General features: G+C 34.5%; 1 protein-coding gene and 1 pseudogene across 1 annotated transcript; both read right to left on the reverse strand.

The window, feature by feature from the left end:
* Positions 1–211: 211 nt before the first annotated feature.
* Positions 212–1,132, reverse strand: Or4a70 (olfactory receptor family 4 subfamily A member 70). The gene has a single exon (NM_001000570.1). The coding sequence runs from the start codon at positions 1,130–1,132 to the stop codon at positions 212–214; it is 921 nt and encodes a 306-aa protein (NP_001000570.1).
* On the reverse strand, positions 7,444–8,019 carry Or4af1-ps1 (olfactory receptor family 4 subfamily AF member 1, pseudogene 1; annotated as a pseudogene).

The raw sequence follows: 17,276 nt of genomic DNA on the forward strand, positions 1-17,276 counted from the left end.
AGTATGAAGGAGTCATGTAACTGTTTTCATCTCTAAACATTCCCTAGAGGAATAAGACTCACTCTTACCTTGATCATAATGTCAACTGAAAATTTAGTCTTGATTTCCAATGACTTTGTATAACAAAATCTGCACAGCATCCCTAGTTCGAATTTATCTCTAATTTCCAATTTATACTTAATAACATATTCAGTGAGAAAACAATCTTATTTTATTTTGTTAAAGTTTTAGACCAGAGCTTTTTTATACAATTTTTCATCTCTGAATTTCTCAAGGTATATATCAATGGATTCAACATGGGGCTAACAACTGTATAAAACACAGCGATATATTTATCAATAGGAACGTTGGAGACAGGCCTAGCATATATAAAACTGCAGGGAGCAAAAAAACACACAACCACCGTGATATGGGAGCTGCAGGTGAACAGAGCTTTGCGCCTTCCTTCCTGACTGTGGGTCTTAAGAGAGTTTAGAATGATTCCATAGGAGACTAAGAGAAAGGTGAAAATTCCCACACAGATTACTCCACCATTGGCCATGACGGTGATGCCAAGGAAGTAGGTGTCAGTGCACGCAAGTCCCAGTAGTGGATTCATGTCACACATGAAGTGATCAATGACATTGGGACCACAAAAAGGGAGTTTATACACAGTCAGAACTTGAATCGTTGAGTGTACTGTGCCTCCAACACCAGCGACCAGCAAAAGGAGAATGCACACCCGCTGGTTCATAATGGTCAAATAGTGCAGTGGCTTGCAGATGGCCACATAGCGATCATAGGCCATGAAAACCAGAAGGAAGACCTCAACACCGCCAAATAAGTGCTCTACGAAGAGCTGGAGCATGCATGATTTGAAAGAAATAGTCTTTTTATTATATAATAAGTCTATAATCAAATTTGGTGAGATGGAATTGCAATAAAGAGCATCCAGGACTGACAGACAGGCAAGAAAGAAGTACATTGGGGATTTTAAGGAAGGGCTGGCAATCACTGTCCCTGCAATGAGCAAGTTGCCCAGCATTGTCACAATGTAGGTGAGTGAAAACAAGGCAAATAATGCTTTTTGTCCAGCAGGATCTTGAGTAAGGCCCACAAAAATGAATTCTGTGACATTGTAGCCCTGTCCCATTGACCTGTTTAGGAGACTTATTTCAGAGATGAGAGCTTGAACAAGACTTATTCCAAAATGTGTATGTAGTCATAAATCCTTTTTAATGTGAAAACCATTGCCTCCATTTCTTTTACAATGGTGAACATACAGTAGGTGTTCAGTGAGCAGTCTGAGTTCCTGTTGATGACTCTATTTCTCCATGGGAATTTTAATTGTGCCTGCAAGTACAAGTGTTTATTTTAAGTCTCAATCTATCTCTTCAGTACACTCCTGTACATAAACTTCTTACATAAAATGTGTTGCTTTTGACAAACATGTTAGAAATGTTAAGAAGGGTGCCTGCTTTTCAGAAATATACTCTCTATTATGTCAACAGCCTTGAATAGATGGCTGCAGATTTAGTTCAGTAGTTAAGAACAAAATTATCTCTTACAGAGGACCCTCGTTCAATTCCTAGCACACACACATAATGATTCTCAACCATCTGCAACTCTTATTCCCATTGGTTCAATATTTTTTCTGACCTACATGACACCAGGCATACATGTGAGACACGTACATACATGCAGACAAACACATAAAAGGATTATTTTTTAAAATGAGTATATCAAGTAATATAGAGTCACTGTTTGAAGGTATTTTTTGGAGAACATATTAAAATCATCATCTGGATATCTGTGATCAACCAGATCATTGATTCTGTTGCATTATTAAACATCTGTATGCATTTCAAAGAAGCCTGACAGCGTTATAATCTTCATATTAAATTTAAAAGGATGACTTTAAACTGTCTTGTAACTACATTACTATATACCACACTGATGTTTTATGGAATGAATTTATTTATCTCAGATTACCAGCTATTTCTGGCATCTTAATCCTGTCCATTTTACCATGCCTAGACCCATTCCTAACACACGGTTCATTTTTAATAATAATCATTTAGTCTGCTACAACCCCTTAATGTAAGTAACAATTAGCTAATGAAAGAGCAGAAGTAGAGAAATGTAGAGAATTACATTATGTATATGCCTTTATAGGCAGGGAGTTAGCAAACAGAAGTGCATTGTTCAGGTTCCGCAAAAACTTACTAAAGCGAAACTATATATAGTGAAAGGAAAGGTATGCCTCATAGTTTTCTGAATATAATTAAAAATATATTTCCTTCTTCACTGAAAATTAAAAGGATTCAAAGAGATGCAGTCAAACTCATTTCCAGGGCACTACCAAAAGTGTAGTAGTGCAGCCTTATCTCTTTATATTCCATTTACATTTTATGAGACCTACAGAATCCTGCAAATATTTCCAAATTTAAGATTTCTTAAAAACAGGTTACCGATGACAAGTGAGATTTAGTAGGTTAATACTTACTTCATTTCTCTTCTTGCACAGTATCCAGAGAGGTTCTTGGATATTCTTGCTATAGAACTGTAATCACTGGGGAATATTGTGAACTCTGTGCCATGTGCCTTCTGATGTTGTCTCAGGTTCTTTTCTTGGCTATTGAGGGAATATTGGACCACATGATAAACCTCCTTGTATGCCAACTTCACCATTTCTACCACTGGAATATTCTTATATATACAGTCTTTAATACTTTGTTTTTGGTGTTGGTGGTAGTGTACATAATGGTCCTAAATTACTTCTCACATACCTGATAAAATCTATATAGATGATAGCAGTTGTCAATTCTTTTGAGTGTGTTCCATGACCAAAGAGAATACATCATCTCAGTCAACCACATAATAAAGATTATTGCCAGGGACGAGGAAATATTATGTTCTTTAATATATCTGGATGTAAAATGTGCGTGTGTGTGTGGAGGGGGTTGTTCAGTTTCCTCAAAGTTTTACTACTGGTGAAAGGAAATGATATGTCTCATCATTTTCTAAGTATTATTACAAATATATACAAATGTATTTGAGAAATATATATATACATATATGATATATATTAAAATTCATGAAGTGTACAGTTAAATTAAAAGCCATATATATATGAAATATTTTTCTATCCAGAAATGTATCTTGTCTTTTTTAAAAAAGATTTATTTATTTATCATATATAAGTACACTGTAGCTGTCTTCAGACATACCAGAAGAAGACAACAGATTTCGTTATAGATAGTTGTAAGCCTCCATGTGGTTACTGGGATTTGAACTCAGGATCTGTGGAGGAGCAGTCAATGTTCTTAACCACTGAGTCATCTCTCCAGCCCCAATTCTAAAAGCAAGAAGATTCTGTTCACATAGATGTGGGCATGAGATAGGACACATGGCACAAATCTGGAATTTATTTAGAAGCTGACTATAAAGGCTCTTTTGTGTATACCATTCATCTGATTTAGGAGTGTCCATATGATTCTGCACTTGCAGAATCCGCAGACTGAAAACAGCACACCTGTTAAAGGACATGAGAAACTCCCCCAAAGCTCCCAGGGACTAAACCACCAACCAAAGAGTACACAGTGGGTACCTATAGCTCCAGCTGTACATGTAACAGAGGATTGCCTTATCTGGCATCACTGGGAAGGGAGACCCTTGGTCCTGTGGAGGATTGATGACCCAGGATAGGAGAACACTAGGCCGCTGAGACAGGAGTGGGTGCATGACCCTCATAGATGCAGGGGGAGGGAGAATGGAATAGGTGGCTTATGGAGGGGAAACTGGGAAGAGGGATGACATTTGAAATGTAAATAAGTAAAATAACCATTAAAAAAGAAGCAAAACAGAGATTCCAAGTGCCTGCAATTCAAGTTCCTCCAGTGAGTAATTACTTATAAAACTGTAATACAATCTCACAATCACAAAGAAGCAATAAAAAACACAGTAGAGACTTCCCAAAATTATTTTATATCTACTATTTCTGCTTTCACATTTAACCTTCCATAAAGTAGTGTTTCTTTAACTATCTTTAACTATTAGTGCTGCATTTCCCTAGGACAAATCTACTGTTGCTCAGTTTCACATTTCCATAATACTGTAAAAAATAGTTATTGAACCATATGTTATACTGTAAAATGCTTTCAAGTATTTGGTACTATGAAAACAATGGACTAGTTACACTACATATCTAATAAAAGTGTAACACATTTCTTAAAAACTAATTCATAGGTTAAGCTCAAAATAATAGGTTAACATTTATATAAATCTAGGTGATGGCAGACGTGGCAGTCTTTGATCATGGATTTACCTCATGTATGCCTTAACACTTTTATAATCATCAATTTAAAATTCATACATAAAACCCCATATGAAAGCAACCAAACATAGATAAATATATTTGTTCCCTTATATTCTAATATACTTATAAATGTATATGAGTAAATTTTCTCATATAAACATACCTTATAGATTATATTTCTTTGTTAACATGCTATACAAAATGTAAGAACCATGAATCAATATTAAAGAAATTGAATTTGTATCATTAACATTATAAGTAAGTGTACAAAAGGACAATCAGGCCATAACATAACAAACATAGTTCTGATTAATTTCTATGTTCTAACATTTTTTTCACTCAGATGCCTTTGTGTGGAGTATCTAATATTTAAACTATTGGTCGTACTTTGTATATCACAAAAATATTTACGCATTTTGGCTACTCCATTAGCTCAAGAACTCACATGTTGGATTTCTTGGTGGACTTCTCATTGGTGGAGGAAATGATGACCTCTCTTACTTAAGATGACTGTGATAAAGTTGTGGTTACACTTATAAAAACTTATATAAGGACCTTTAAGTATAATATCAATACTTAATGTACAAATCTAGTTAAACATTCTTACCTGCTCTGAAAATATTTTTGAAGAGAAATAAATATGCTATGATTTGCACAACTTTGAGTGAAATTGACCAAATATGGGGAAATAAAAGTTTTCAATCCCAACGTTAAAGGGAGCAGTAAGCAAAAGTTTTATATATAGATATAGAAATAGATATAGATATATAGATAGATATAGATATCGATATAGATATATATCAATTATGTGTTTTTTTTTTCATTGCAGTAAATTACAGGGAAAAAACTTCACATGAAAGATGTACAATACGGTCCATGTGCCTCTCTACTCTACTTCTATATAATGATGGACAGGTTTAGATTTCAGATTTACCCCATATACAACAGCGATACACTTTTCTCCTGAGCAGAGGAACATGTCTTCAAAAATGCACTCAGTAAAAATCTATAAAATACTTTTCTCACCTTTCTTAAGTCATATCCCCATATTCCCTCAGTTTTATGCCAAAGCAACTGAGATTACCCGTCAATATATAAGAATATATAAATAACACTAAGATAATTATAAATCTTTTGTTAAAATATTGGATCAAATTCAAATGAAGAACTCTCTTCTGAAAAGGTTTCTTTCCTTGAATAATCTCTAGGGAGAAAAGACTTAGCTGATACAACAACAAAAGTAGTTAAGTGCCAAGTGACATAGACTTTACTATGAACAGAACAATTTGAAAGTAAGACTAATAACAATCTATTGTCATAAATTGTTATAAAGTACTGAGATAAAGCAAGACATGTGTGAACCAGTTTAAAAACAAAGGCATCCCTACCCCATTACTCAGCCATACCTCAGCAGAGCACTGCCTTACTCTGAAGTAAAAGAGTCTCTATCAAAGAAGCTCTAAGACTCTGAGGAAATTTTAAACTGCAGTCTGTTGTAGTTGACATTAAAATTCTTGAAAAGGCAGCCAGTCATAGTTCTGCACATTTGAATGAATTAGAGACATTTAAATGATGCCAAAATCTCTGTGGAGTAGTAGTGAATTTAGTCCACTCATTTCATCCCTTATTCTAACACAATACTAGTAGAATAACTGTTTCTGCCCATGGGACATCAACCACTACAATGCCTAGAGTTTCTAGTGCTATCCCTGTAACTGTGCTTGTCATGTACTCCACTGAGCACAACTCATCATGATTTTAGTTTGAAATTGCTGTCCTGTGGCACAAAGGCCTCATAGGTTCCACTAAGACTTTACTATTTCTGCATACCTAATCCAGATAAATCAACAACTTCTGACATATACAGCTATGCTTATTGCTGTGCCTCTGTCTCTCACTGGTAAGTTTAGAAAGGTACACTCAAGTATATCCTTAAGTTGGGATAATAATCTAACAAGATTAAATTTCTGAAATTTGATTATTGCTTAAAGATAAAGAAACTAACATATTTTCACATTATTTTGTTTCACATATTAACTTGAGTTCAAAGTACTACTGACACGTTTTCTCTATCTGATGAAGTTGCTATATCAGATGATACTTGTGAGTTCCAATAAGAGTAATACAGATACAGATGTTAGCAAGAAAATTACTATGTTTGATAATTTAGCAATGAATTTCTTAACAGCACCTACAAAAATAAGCCACACTACAATCCCAAAAATATTTTGAGGTTAGAAATGTGGAATATGAAACATACAGTTTGAGTCAATCAACTAGCATTTACAAGGAAAGCATTTACAAGAAAAGCTTTGAAAACCCAATGTAGCAGCTCATTTCAAAATATATTTCAAGATGGCAGGGAAGAGGATTTTTGTTGTTGTTGTCTTCTGGATAAAAGTGGAGTAGAATCCATGCTTATAAAGTGAAGGATAAACGTAACAAAAACTTGGAATCATAAAAGCTCTCCCAGCCAGCCGAACAGTCACTCCAGCATTCAAGTATTGACAAGCAATTACTCTTTATGCTGGAGAAAACTCTTCTTATCTGAGTTCTATGTTTTCATTGGCAGCAGCCTCAAATCAGCACTACAGAAACACAGGAAAGGACATATTTTCCTATGTGAACTGCCTAACAAGAGCACCATCAACAACCATCACCCACTGGAGACCACCATTCTCAATCTGCCTATGGCAGCTTTCCCTAAGTACACTGCAGATATCCTAGAACACAGAAATAACAACTTCTGGAATTCTTGTCCTGTAAAACAGCCAATTTCTGACATATCATGGGGTACTCAATACTGAGAACTCTGAGTACGAGTGAGGTGGTTTAAGACTCCCACCCAATTGAAGAATTCTTTCCCTGAATCATATCAGCACGTTCCAGTCTTGTGAAAGCAGTCATCCTTGGAATCATGGCAACAGACCACAGCCTGGAAAAACGTCCATCTCAGAATGCTCTAAAGCCATCACAAGGAGACCAAGAACTCTTAATTTACAATTTTTGCTTAACTATTAACAAGTCCAATGAGGAGACAGTCTTATAGTATCTGCAGTTGAAATTCCATACCAGAGATTTTTCACAGAAGTTTTCGTTTCATAATTTCTGAAGATGTTAAAGGATTCAAAATTGAAGTGATAGTATATTTTAAAAGATTTATCAATAGTAAACTCTAATTCTGGATAATTGCCATATATGAAATGGTCAATGAAATTAGGACCTCAGAATGGAAGACTATAAACATAAAAATATTGAACCAAAGAGTGCATAAAACTTCCAGCCCATGCCAACAACACAAAAGGATGCAAACAAATGCAACAGAGCTCATGTTTAGCATGTATTTCAATGTCTTACTGATGGCCCCAATAGCAACCATAGGCCATCACCACCAAGAAGTTCTAAGTACCAATAGATAATTATTTGGTAAGGAGCTGTCCCATAAAAGGTATGATGGAGAGATAGTAAGTTTATCAGTGATTAAGTATATAACCAAATTTGGAGAGAGGTAAGTGGCATAAGCAGCACATAGGGGTAGCAGGCAGCAAGAGGTACACTGAATAACCTAAGGAGTGACTGCCATATCTGTCACTGCAATGGTCACATAGCTCACAGTTATGAAAACGAAGTTGAATACACCATTATAAATAGTGCTTTTAGCAAACAGGATATTGTGTAAAGTCAGTTTGGGCAAATTCTGTAAGATTACTTCCCTTTACTATTGACCTTTTGATAAGGTTTGTTTCAGAGGTAACATTCAGTAGACTAGAACATGACTTAAATTTGTGAGCATGGATGTAAGTCCCCTGGGACATGGGCACACTTTCATCGTAAGCTTCTCTGGTGGTTAACCTGCAGTTAACCTTCAATAGGTAGTTCTGAGTTCCTCTCTTTAGAAATGTGGTAGAGCCTCTACTGACAATTCTATTAGATCTGAAATGTTTCAGGAACATGCAAGGAACTATCCCCAGACTCAGAGAGCCTCTGTACAACAGACACTCATAAATTTAAACTTATTTAAAATAGGTTACCCTTAGCATTATATCAAATAAAACACTGAAAGTGACCCCACTGTTCAAAAAAGTACACTCCATGATGAAAAAACAATATATCAACTAATATAGAGTCACTAGTTACAGATGACTGTATTGTGGAGATTATCTATAAGATATCTGCATCTTCCAAAACACACTTCATTGCTAATATTGCCCTAGCTGCAATTCTAAAAGGCTTATCGATTTCACACAGCTCTTTTCCATTTTAAGAGATTTCATTTTACATTTCATGATATTTGTATTCAGAGACATATCTTGAAGATTTAACTTATCTGACTCTGACTGACTGGTGTTACAAGAGCAGTAATTACAACAACTTCATCTATGCCATTCACAAATCAGAACACAATTTTATTCACTATACTGATTATGTAGAAATATGAACTAATTCAGGTGTTCTACCATGACTGTCACCAACTACTTCAACAATAGCTAGTAAATTATATTTAGTCCAAGTAGTACCTGGGTGCTGAAACTAGAGGTAATAGAAATTGAGAAAAAGGGAATTATATATCTTGGTGTAATTCATAAATTATCCTGAGTATAGAGAGCCCAAATGAAAATTCTGTGGCCAGGATCAAAGAGAACCATAATAAATGGTAAAATTCATGCTCAGTGAAAAAGGCATGAACCATGTCATTGTCAGGTATGTCTCAGGGTACACATTGAAAAATAAAAAATAAAAGATGTAGTCAGGATATTTTCCAAAGAAAATATCTAAAATGCATGAGTGCAGCACTGCCTTATTCACTCAGACTATTTTATAAAGATACACTTAAAGAATGCAAAACATTTTTCCAGGCTTATGAGTATTAATTTAAACTGCTGATCAATTGTAATTATGTTGTGATTAATACTATAACCAAATTATGCTTCTAATTATTCATCAGGTATTAGAGATATGAACCAGTATTTTTTGACAAAGAAGAGAACAGTTAAATTATAAGCCTTATAAGCTTTAGAAATTATCTAAGGCAGTGCACACATGTATGTATACATGTGTATATATATATGTATATATATGCAAGAAGATTCAGCTCACATAGATATTGTAGTGAAATAGGGCACAAGACAAATCTGTGCTTAATTTAGAGGCTTACTATGGAGGTCCTTCTGTGTGTATCACTCCTATTACTGTCAACATCTGATTTAGGAAATCTGCACTTCTACAGACTGAAATGAGCATACCTGTTGAATGACATGAATAAAAATATTCTATATTATTCCTGTTTTCACATTTTACCTTCCTCAAAGTAGTGCTTTGTTAACTATCTTTAACTATTAATACTGTATTCCATAAGACAAATCTACTATTGCTCAGTTTATCATTACCATAATACTGCAAAAATATTTATTAAGTTATATGTTACACTGTAAAAAGCTTTCAGGAATTTGGTAGTATGAAATACTGTACTATTATGTTTTCAATAGATCTGTAACATACGTCTAGAAAAATAATTTATAGTTTAAGATCATAACAGTATATTAACATTTATATGAACCTAGGTGGCAGTAGATGTGGCAGTCTTTGATCATGGATTTACATCTATATACATCCTAACATCTTGTTAGTGGTCAATTTGAGATTCACACATAAAAGCCCATATGAAGGCTTCAGATTTTAAGTAAATATTAGAACAAATATTGTTCTCTAATGTCTTTATATGTGTGACTAAATTTTCAGGTACAAGCATGCCTTATAAACTACATTTCTTTGTTAACATTTCATAAAATGCCAAACACACAAATAAATGTTAAATAAATACATTCAGACTGTATGTTTGCTCATGTAACAGATAAATGTTACTTTCCCTTGTGGAAAACATACCAAACAGGCCATGATATAATACAACAAAGATAGTTCTGATAATTTTTGTGTTCTAATTATTTCCATTCAGATACCTTTGTGTTTAGTATCTATTATGTAAAGCATTAGTTGTACTTCATGTATCACAAAAATATTTACTCACCTTACCTGCTGCATTAGCTCAAGAACTGCAGAGTGGACATCTTGTTGGTTTCTCATTAAATTACCTCTTTCACAGATGATGACTACAGTAGAAAAAGTTGTAAAAATGCATATAAGGGCTTTAAATATACATCCAATACTCAATTTCAAAGCTAGTTGAACATACCTGTTCTTAAAATATTTTTGTAGAAAAATAAAGATGCCATGATATGAGAAACTATGAATGAAATTGACCTAATTTGTGGAAATACAAGTTTCCAAACCCCAAGGTAAGGCACTAGAATTATTTTTAAATGATTAAGAGGAAACGAGAATGGGTATGAAACATCATAGACAGATAAAAAGAATTTAAAAATTAATAAAATTAAAGGGAATGAGACAAAGATGAAAAAATCAATAACACAGAGTTTCTGATCTCTATGTCATAAAACCCTTTAAATGGCTTAAAGATAGAAACAGAGGAGAAAGAGATAGATGACTTAACTGGGATGGACACATTATCAATTATGATTATTGACATGCTAGTAATCCTTATCTTGGTAATCATCATGGCTTTCTGTGTCTTCTTGAAGAAGAGGGCTTTAAAAATAAGCCTTAGAAGAAAAATCAGAAAAACTTATAAATAAAAATGAGGAGAATAATAAAATAGTAGAGATACAGGTAAAAGAATATGCAAAAATAGAGATAATATTTAGAATAAAAATTAGAAACAATATAAATTAATTTATAAAACTACTAAGATCAAGGCAGAAGAGATAAGGTTAAAGACTACAGCACTGTCAATGAAAATCAGGAAAGTCACCCAAATATCGTTAGAAAACCTACTTGAGCTTGTCCTGTTGGTAAACAGCAAATACCATCAGATACCGGACACCCCCAGGGATTTGAAGAACATGGGTATCACCCTGTAGATACACTGTATTTAAGAAAATTTGAAGAAAGTGTGAACTCTTATGGTATGTACATACTATATGTGAAGCAGATATTAAATTCTTAGGCAATTCAAAATAGAATAATTTCCCAAGACAGGAAAAACATGATAAGTAATACTAGAATGAGGTCCTCGATTACAATGGCCTTCATGGTAGAGAGAAGGAGCTAAGAAGATAGAAAATAGAAATAATACCAGAGATAATATTTCTTAAGCTCAACCTAGGTATAGGTCATATGCAGTGGTCCAGATGCAAGTTGTGTATGAATGAGCAACATTGGCACCATGGAATATGGCAGCTTTAAGTGTATGGGACAAGGTTGAAGAAACAGACTTGAACCATTTACTCAGATTATTCAAGGTTCAAAAGAAACCATCACTGTCTTTTTACTAAGATTGACTTCAGCTATAGATAGAAGGTTATCAGATCCACAAGCTATGAAAACACTGATTGAATCTTTTGCCTTTGAAAAGGCTAATGTCGAATGCAACAGAGTGATCGGGCATTTAAAGGAAAGATCAGCACCACTAGATAAAGAAAATAGAAATACAATTTAAGTTGCATCTCATTCATATATGACTTTACTAAAAGAAGTACTCAAAAAAGGCTTTGAAAAAATCCGAAATAACAAATGTTTTAATTGTGGTGAACAAGGTCATTTCAAAAAGAATTGTAAACAAAACTAGTATAGTTCCAAAAGAAAGCATCAGCCTTCTGGAGTGTGCAAGTGAGGTAAAAGGCAGAACTAGATTAATGAATGTAAATGAAAAAAGTACAAACATGATGATCCCTTGTTGGCAAACTCCTGGAGGAGCCCCTTGTAGACCCCAATATTAAATTCAGATCAGCCTTTAAGGTCAGCAGTGGAGATACTCATCCACACAAAAATTAAATAGCATGTTTTTGGATATGGACATTAATCCCTTAGATATCAAGGCCAGAAAATCTTCTAAAGACAAAATATAAAACTCAAAACAGACCAAAAACCAAGTACTTTGGACAATTGCTATAAATAATAATAAGAATAATAAATATATATGTATTATAAATAACTATACATTTATAAATAATAAATAATAATTCAAATAATAAATTAAATAGCTATAAATAATAAGAGACTAAAGTTAAAATGAAGGTTAGATGGAAGGCTTATTGGATACAAGAACAGATTTAAGAAATAGATTCATAGTAAACAAACAGGAAAGATTTCCCCAAGATAGATTACATAGGGCTTTATTAACGTTATGCTTCTTGAATACTTTCATAGAAAAATAAAGGGGCCATATTTGTATAAAATTGGTGAAATTCATGGAAATTAACTTGTCCAAGCAAATATTTGATGCTACAACGAGATTAAATTTAAACTACAAAATGACCTAAGTAAAGTGTCCAAAATCCTTTTGGACAATTACACTGAAACAAAATAAATGACAACAGAAATGGTTTGTTTTAAGGACAGTATCTGCCTAGGGGCTAAAGTATTCATACAGCAATAGAAAAACCTGAGATCATGCCTTTAATAGAAGTAAGTGATAAGGTTTCCTTTACACAGGACAGAATTCTACAGCATTTTACTAATTCACTGTATTCCTAAGGTCATTCTTCATATCATTCCTCAGTCTCCCCTAAGATACAAATACTGTCCAGGACTCATTAGCAGTAATGGATACAGGAGAACATGGCATCTCCAAGATTAAATCCTACTTAACTCATCCTCCAGCATGGATATAACTGAGTTTTAAGAAACCCCTTGGGTCAAGTTCTGTCAGAACAATAAAACAATTTCACCGTTTATTTGTGTAGATAATTTTGCATGAGTAAGTAACTCTTTACATCATCTCTATGTCCAATGAGCTAGATTACTGCATCATTAGGGATGAGGTTTTTAGACAGTGTGGAATACATTCAAGACAAGAAAACTTTCTTGGATAGATTTCTTTTCCTAAAAAGCACTCTTGAGAAAAATATATACAGTTGAACATTACAAAGTGACTCCTGACAAGTAATATAAAAACTCCATAATGTGAAAAGAGAAATTTCAAAAACGAGGAAGCTATCTATTATGATAGTATGTAATGCAATCCAACCTCATAAAGGCAACACTCCTAGTCCTTTTTTTGAAACTACACACAGCTTCGTATATCATTCTCTGACACTGAGAGAGACTTAGCCAAGGAAGATTTGTCTCTAAAAAGAATTATTCTACAAGAAATATTTTAGGTGATGTTGTGAGAGGCACCTCAGGAAAGCTAAGAGCAGGAGAAATATTCTTTCCCAGAAATAATATGGCAATTCGTTACCGAAACTAAGAAACTGCATATGATCAAATAAGAAAATCTTGCCAAGGTTGAACTCCCAGTGTTGGGGAATGTCAGCGTAGAGGGGTGGATAGGGAGAGGAACACCCTTATAGAAGAAGGGGAGAAGGATGGGATAGGGGGCTTAAGTCTAGGAAGCCAGGAAAGGGAGTAATATTTGAATTGTAAATTTAAAAAATTCAATAAAAATGGTGAAAAAAAAGAAAATACAAGTAAAATTATAGAGGCTAAAAAGTTTGTACTTGAATTATTTATAAATACATAGATAAAAATATGTAACAGTGTAACAACAAGTAATTTTTAAAAGGTAATGAACTTGCAAAAGAGCAAGTGAGAATTTATGTAATTATAATAAGGTTTCAAAAATAAAGAAATAACGATAAACAAGAGAAACAAGAATGAATCATGTTATTTCAAGGTGTATTTCAAACTCAAATGCAAAAAGTTAAAGTTGAACACTTAATTTTATCTTTACTTATAATAGAAAAAAAGCCCTGTACTTTTCAATCATCTTCAGAAATTATGTATTAATTGATTCTAATCAAATGCTTATTTGTGCTACTTTGACTTTTCCCCTCATATAGCCAGGTTCTTTGAACACAATAGCCATGTTATACAATCAGCCTAGATGTACAATTCATAACAGGATAAAATATATATAGACAATGGCTTTCCATTCATCCATGAAAAAGAATGAAATTATATCATTTCCTGAAAAACAGATGTAACTAAATATTAATGTAAGTCAAAAGCAGAAAGAAAAATGCTGCATGATTTTTCTCATCTGTGGATTCAGATTTCTTTTTTAATTATTATTTGTTTGCATGTTTTTTTATACTTGAAACACTGAACCCTTCATAGTCCCCATTAATAGAGTCCTTCCCCCAGTTCCTCCTCTTAAGGCATGGGCCTTACCTCCATACCTGGTTATTCCCTTACCCTGGCACATCCTCTTTCATTCAGGTCAGAAAAGGCAACCCTGTAGGGGAATGGATTCCACAGTCAGGCTACAGCTTTAGGGCCAGACCTTTCTCCAGTTGTTGGGAAACTCAAATGGTGTCTGAGCTGCAAATCTGTGCCTGGGGAGCCTTGGTCCAGCCCGTGTATGCTCTTTGGTTGATGGCTCAGTCTTTAAGAGCTTCTAAGGGTCCAGGTTTGTTGACACTGTTGGTCTTCCTGTAGAGTTCCTAACTGTTTTGGGGCCTTCAATTCTTTCCCTAACTCTTCCATAAGAGTCCTTGACCTCCATCCAATATTAGGCTGTGGTTATCTGCGTCTGTTTCAGTTAGCTGCTTGATAGGGCATCTCAGAGGAGAGTTATGACAGTTATGTCTACAAGCATAACAGAGTATCATTAATAGAGTCAGGAATTGGTGCTTGACCATGGAATGGGTCTCAAGTTAAACTGGTTACTAGTTGACTATTCCTTCAGTCTCTGCTGCATCTTTGTTTGTCTCTGCATTTTCTTTTAGACAGGACAGATTTGGGGTAGAAAATTTTGTAGGAGGGCAGGTGTTCTGACCCTTCTGCTAGGAGTCCTGTCTGATTACTGGAGGTGGTCTCTTCAGGTTCCCTATACCACTGTTGGGCACTTCACATAAGGTCACCTGCATTGGCTCCTGGGAACCTTCCCCATCTCGGGACTCTCTATGGACTAGAGATCCCCCACCAAATGCACACATTCCCAGTAGCTTCATGTTTCTATTCATTCACTTGTCCCACTTTTTCTCTCTTCTGTCTCTCCTCACACCTGATCCTGACCCCTGCCCATTCCCTCCCATCTTCTTTCTTCCATCCAGTACCCTTTCTCTCTCTGGTATCTATGATTATTTTATTCCCTCTTCTAAGTGATATTCAAACATTCTTTCTTGGGACTCCATTTCTGTTTAGCTTCATTGAGTGTGTTTTTTAAAAAAAAGTTTTATAGGATATTTTATTTATTTACATTTCAAATGCTATCCCCTTTGCTAATATGCATTTATCAGAGAGTACATACCACGCACGTCCTTTGGGGTATGGGCTACTTCATGCTGAATGATGTTGTCTAGTTCTGCCCACTTGCCTTTCAAATTTGTGAAGATTTTGTTATCTGTACCTGAATAGCATTCCAATGGGTAAATGAACCACATTTTCTGTATCCATTCTTCAGTTGAGGGACTTCAGGGTTGTTTCAAACTTCTGACTATTCTAAATAAGGGTGAAATGAACATAGTGGAGCATGTGTCTTTGTTATATGTTGAAGCATCCTTTAGGTATATGCCCAGGAGTTGTATAGCTGAGTCTTCAGGTAATACTATGTCCAATTTTCTGAGGAACCTCCAAACTTATTTCCAAAGTGGTTGTACCAGCTTGCAATCCCACCAGCAATGGAGGCATGTTCCTCTTTATCCACCTCCTCACCAGTATTGGTTGTCACCTGAATTTTTGATCTTAGCAATTCTGACTGGTGTGAGGTAAAATCTCAGTGTTGTTTTAATTTGCATTTCTCTGATGACTAAGGATATTGAACATTTCTTTAGGTGCTTCTCAGCCATTCCATATTCCTCAGCTGAGTCTTTGTTTAATTCTGTACTTGATTTTTTGATTGGATTGTGTGGTTTCTTGAAGGTTAGTTTCTTGAGTTTTTTAAAATATATTTTGGGTATTAGCCCTCTATCAGATGTGGGGTAATGAAGTTTTTATTCCAATCTGTATGTTGTCAATTTGTTCTAATGGATATGTTTTTTGTCTTACAGAAGCTTTTAAGTAACAAAGTCACATTTAACAATTGTTGATCTATGCCCGAGCCATTGGAGTTCTGTTTAAAAAATCCTACCTCACCCCCATACCCAAGAGTTTGAAGGTCCTTCCCACTTTCTCTTCTATTAGATTAAGTATATATGTATTTATGTTTAAGCCCTAAATGTACTTGGACTTAAGCTTTGTGCAAGGTGACAAATTAGGATCTATTTTCAGTTTTCTATATAATGACCACCAGTTAGACCAGCACCATTTATTGAAAACATTTTTCCCCCAATATTTATTTTTGGCTTTTTTGTTACAGATTAAGTGTCCATAAGTAAGTTTTCATTTCTGGCTCTTCAACTTTATTCCAATTTTCAATGTGTCTGTCTCTATACCAATACCATGAATTTTTGTCACTATTGCTATGTGTATAACCTAAAGTGAGGAATGGTGATTACCCAGCAGTTCTTTTATTGGTAGGAATTGTTTTTCACTGTCCTGCTTTTTTTTTTTTGTTTTTCCGTATAAAATTGAGAATTATTCATTCCATGTCTTTGAAGAATTGTGTTGGAATTTTGATGGTGATTGCATTGAATATGTAGATTGCTTTTAGTAGGATGGCCAATTTTACTATGTTAATTTTTCAAAGCCAGGAGCAGAGGAGATCTCTTCATTTTTGGAGGTCTTCAATTTCTTTCTTGAGAGACTTGAAGTTCTTGTCAGACAGAGCTTTCACTTCTTTGGTTACAACTGAATCCAAGATCACATCAAAATGATCATCCATCATGATTAAGTAGGCTTCATCCCAGGGAGGCAGGGATAATCAATTATTGGAAATCCTTCAATGTAATCCACTATATTAAAAAATTCAAAGAAAAGAAAAACACATTATCATACCATTAGATGCTGAGAAAGCATTTGACAAAACTCAATGGTCCTTCACACTAAAAAGAAAATGCAAATCAGAACAACCCTGAGATTC

The sequence above is a fragment of the Rattus norvegicus genome, chromosome 3, assembly GCF_036323735.1.
Source record: "Rattus norvegicus strain BN/NHsdMcwi chromosome 3, GRCr8, whole genome shotgun sequence".
In the NCBI taxonomy this organism is placed as follows: domain Eukaryota; kingdom Metazoa; phylum Chordata; class Mammalia; order Rodentia; family Muridae; genus Rattus; species Rattus norvegicus.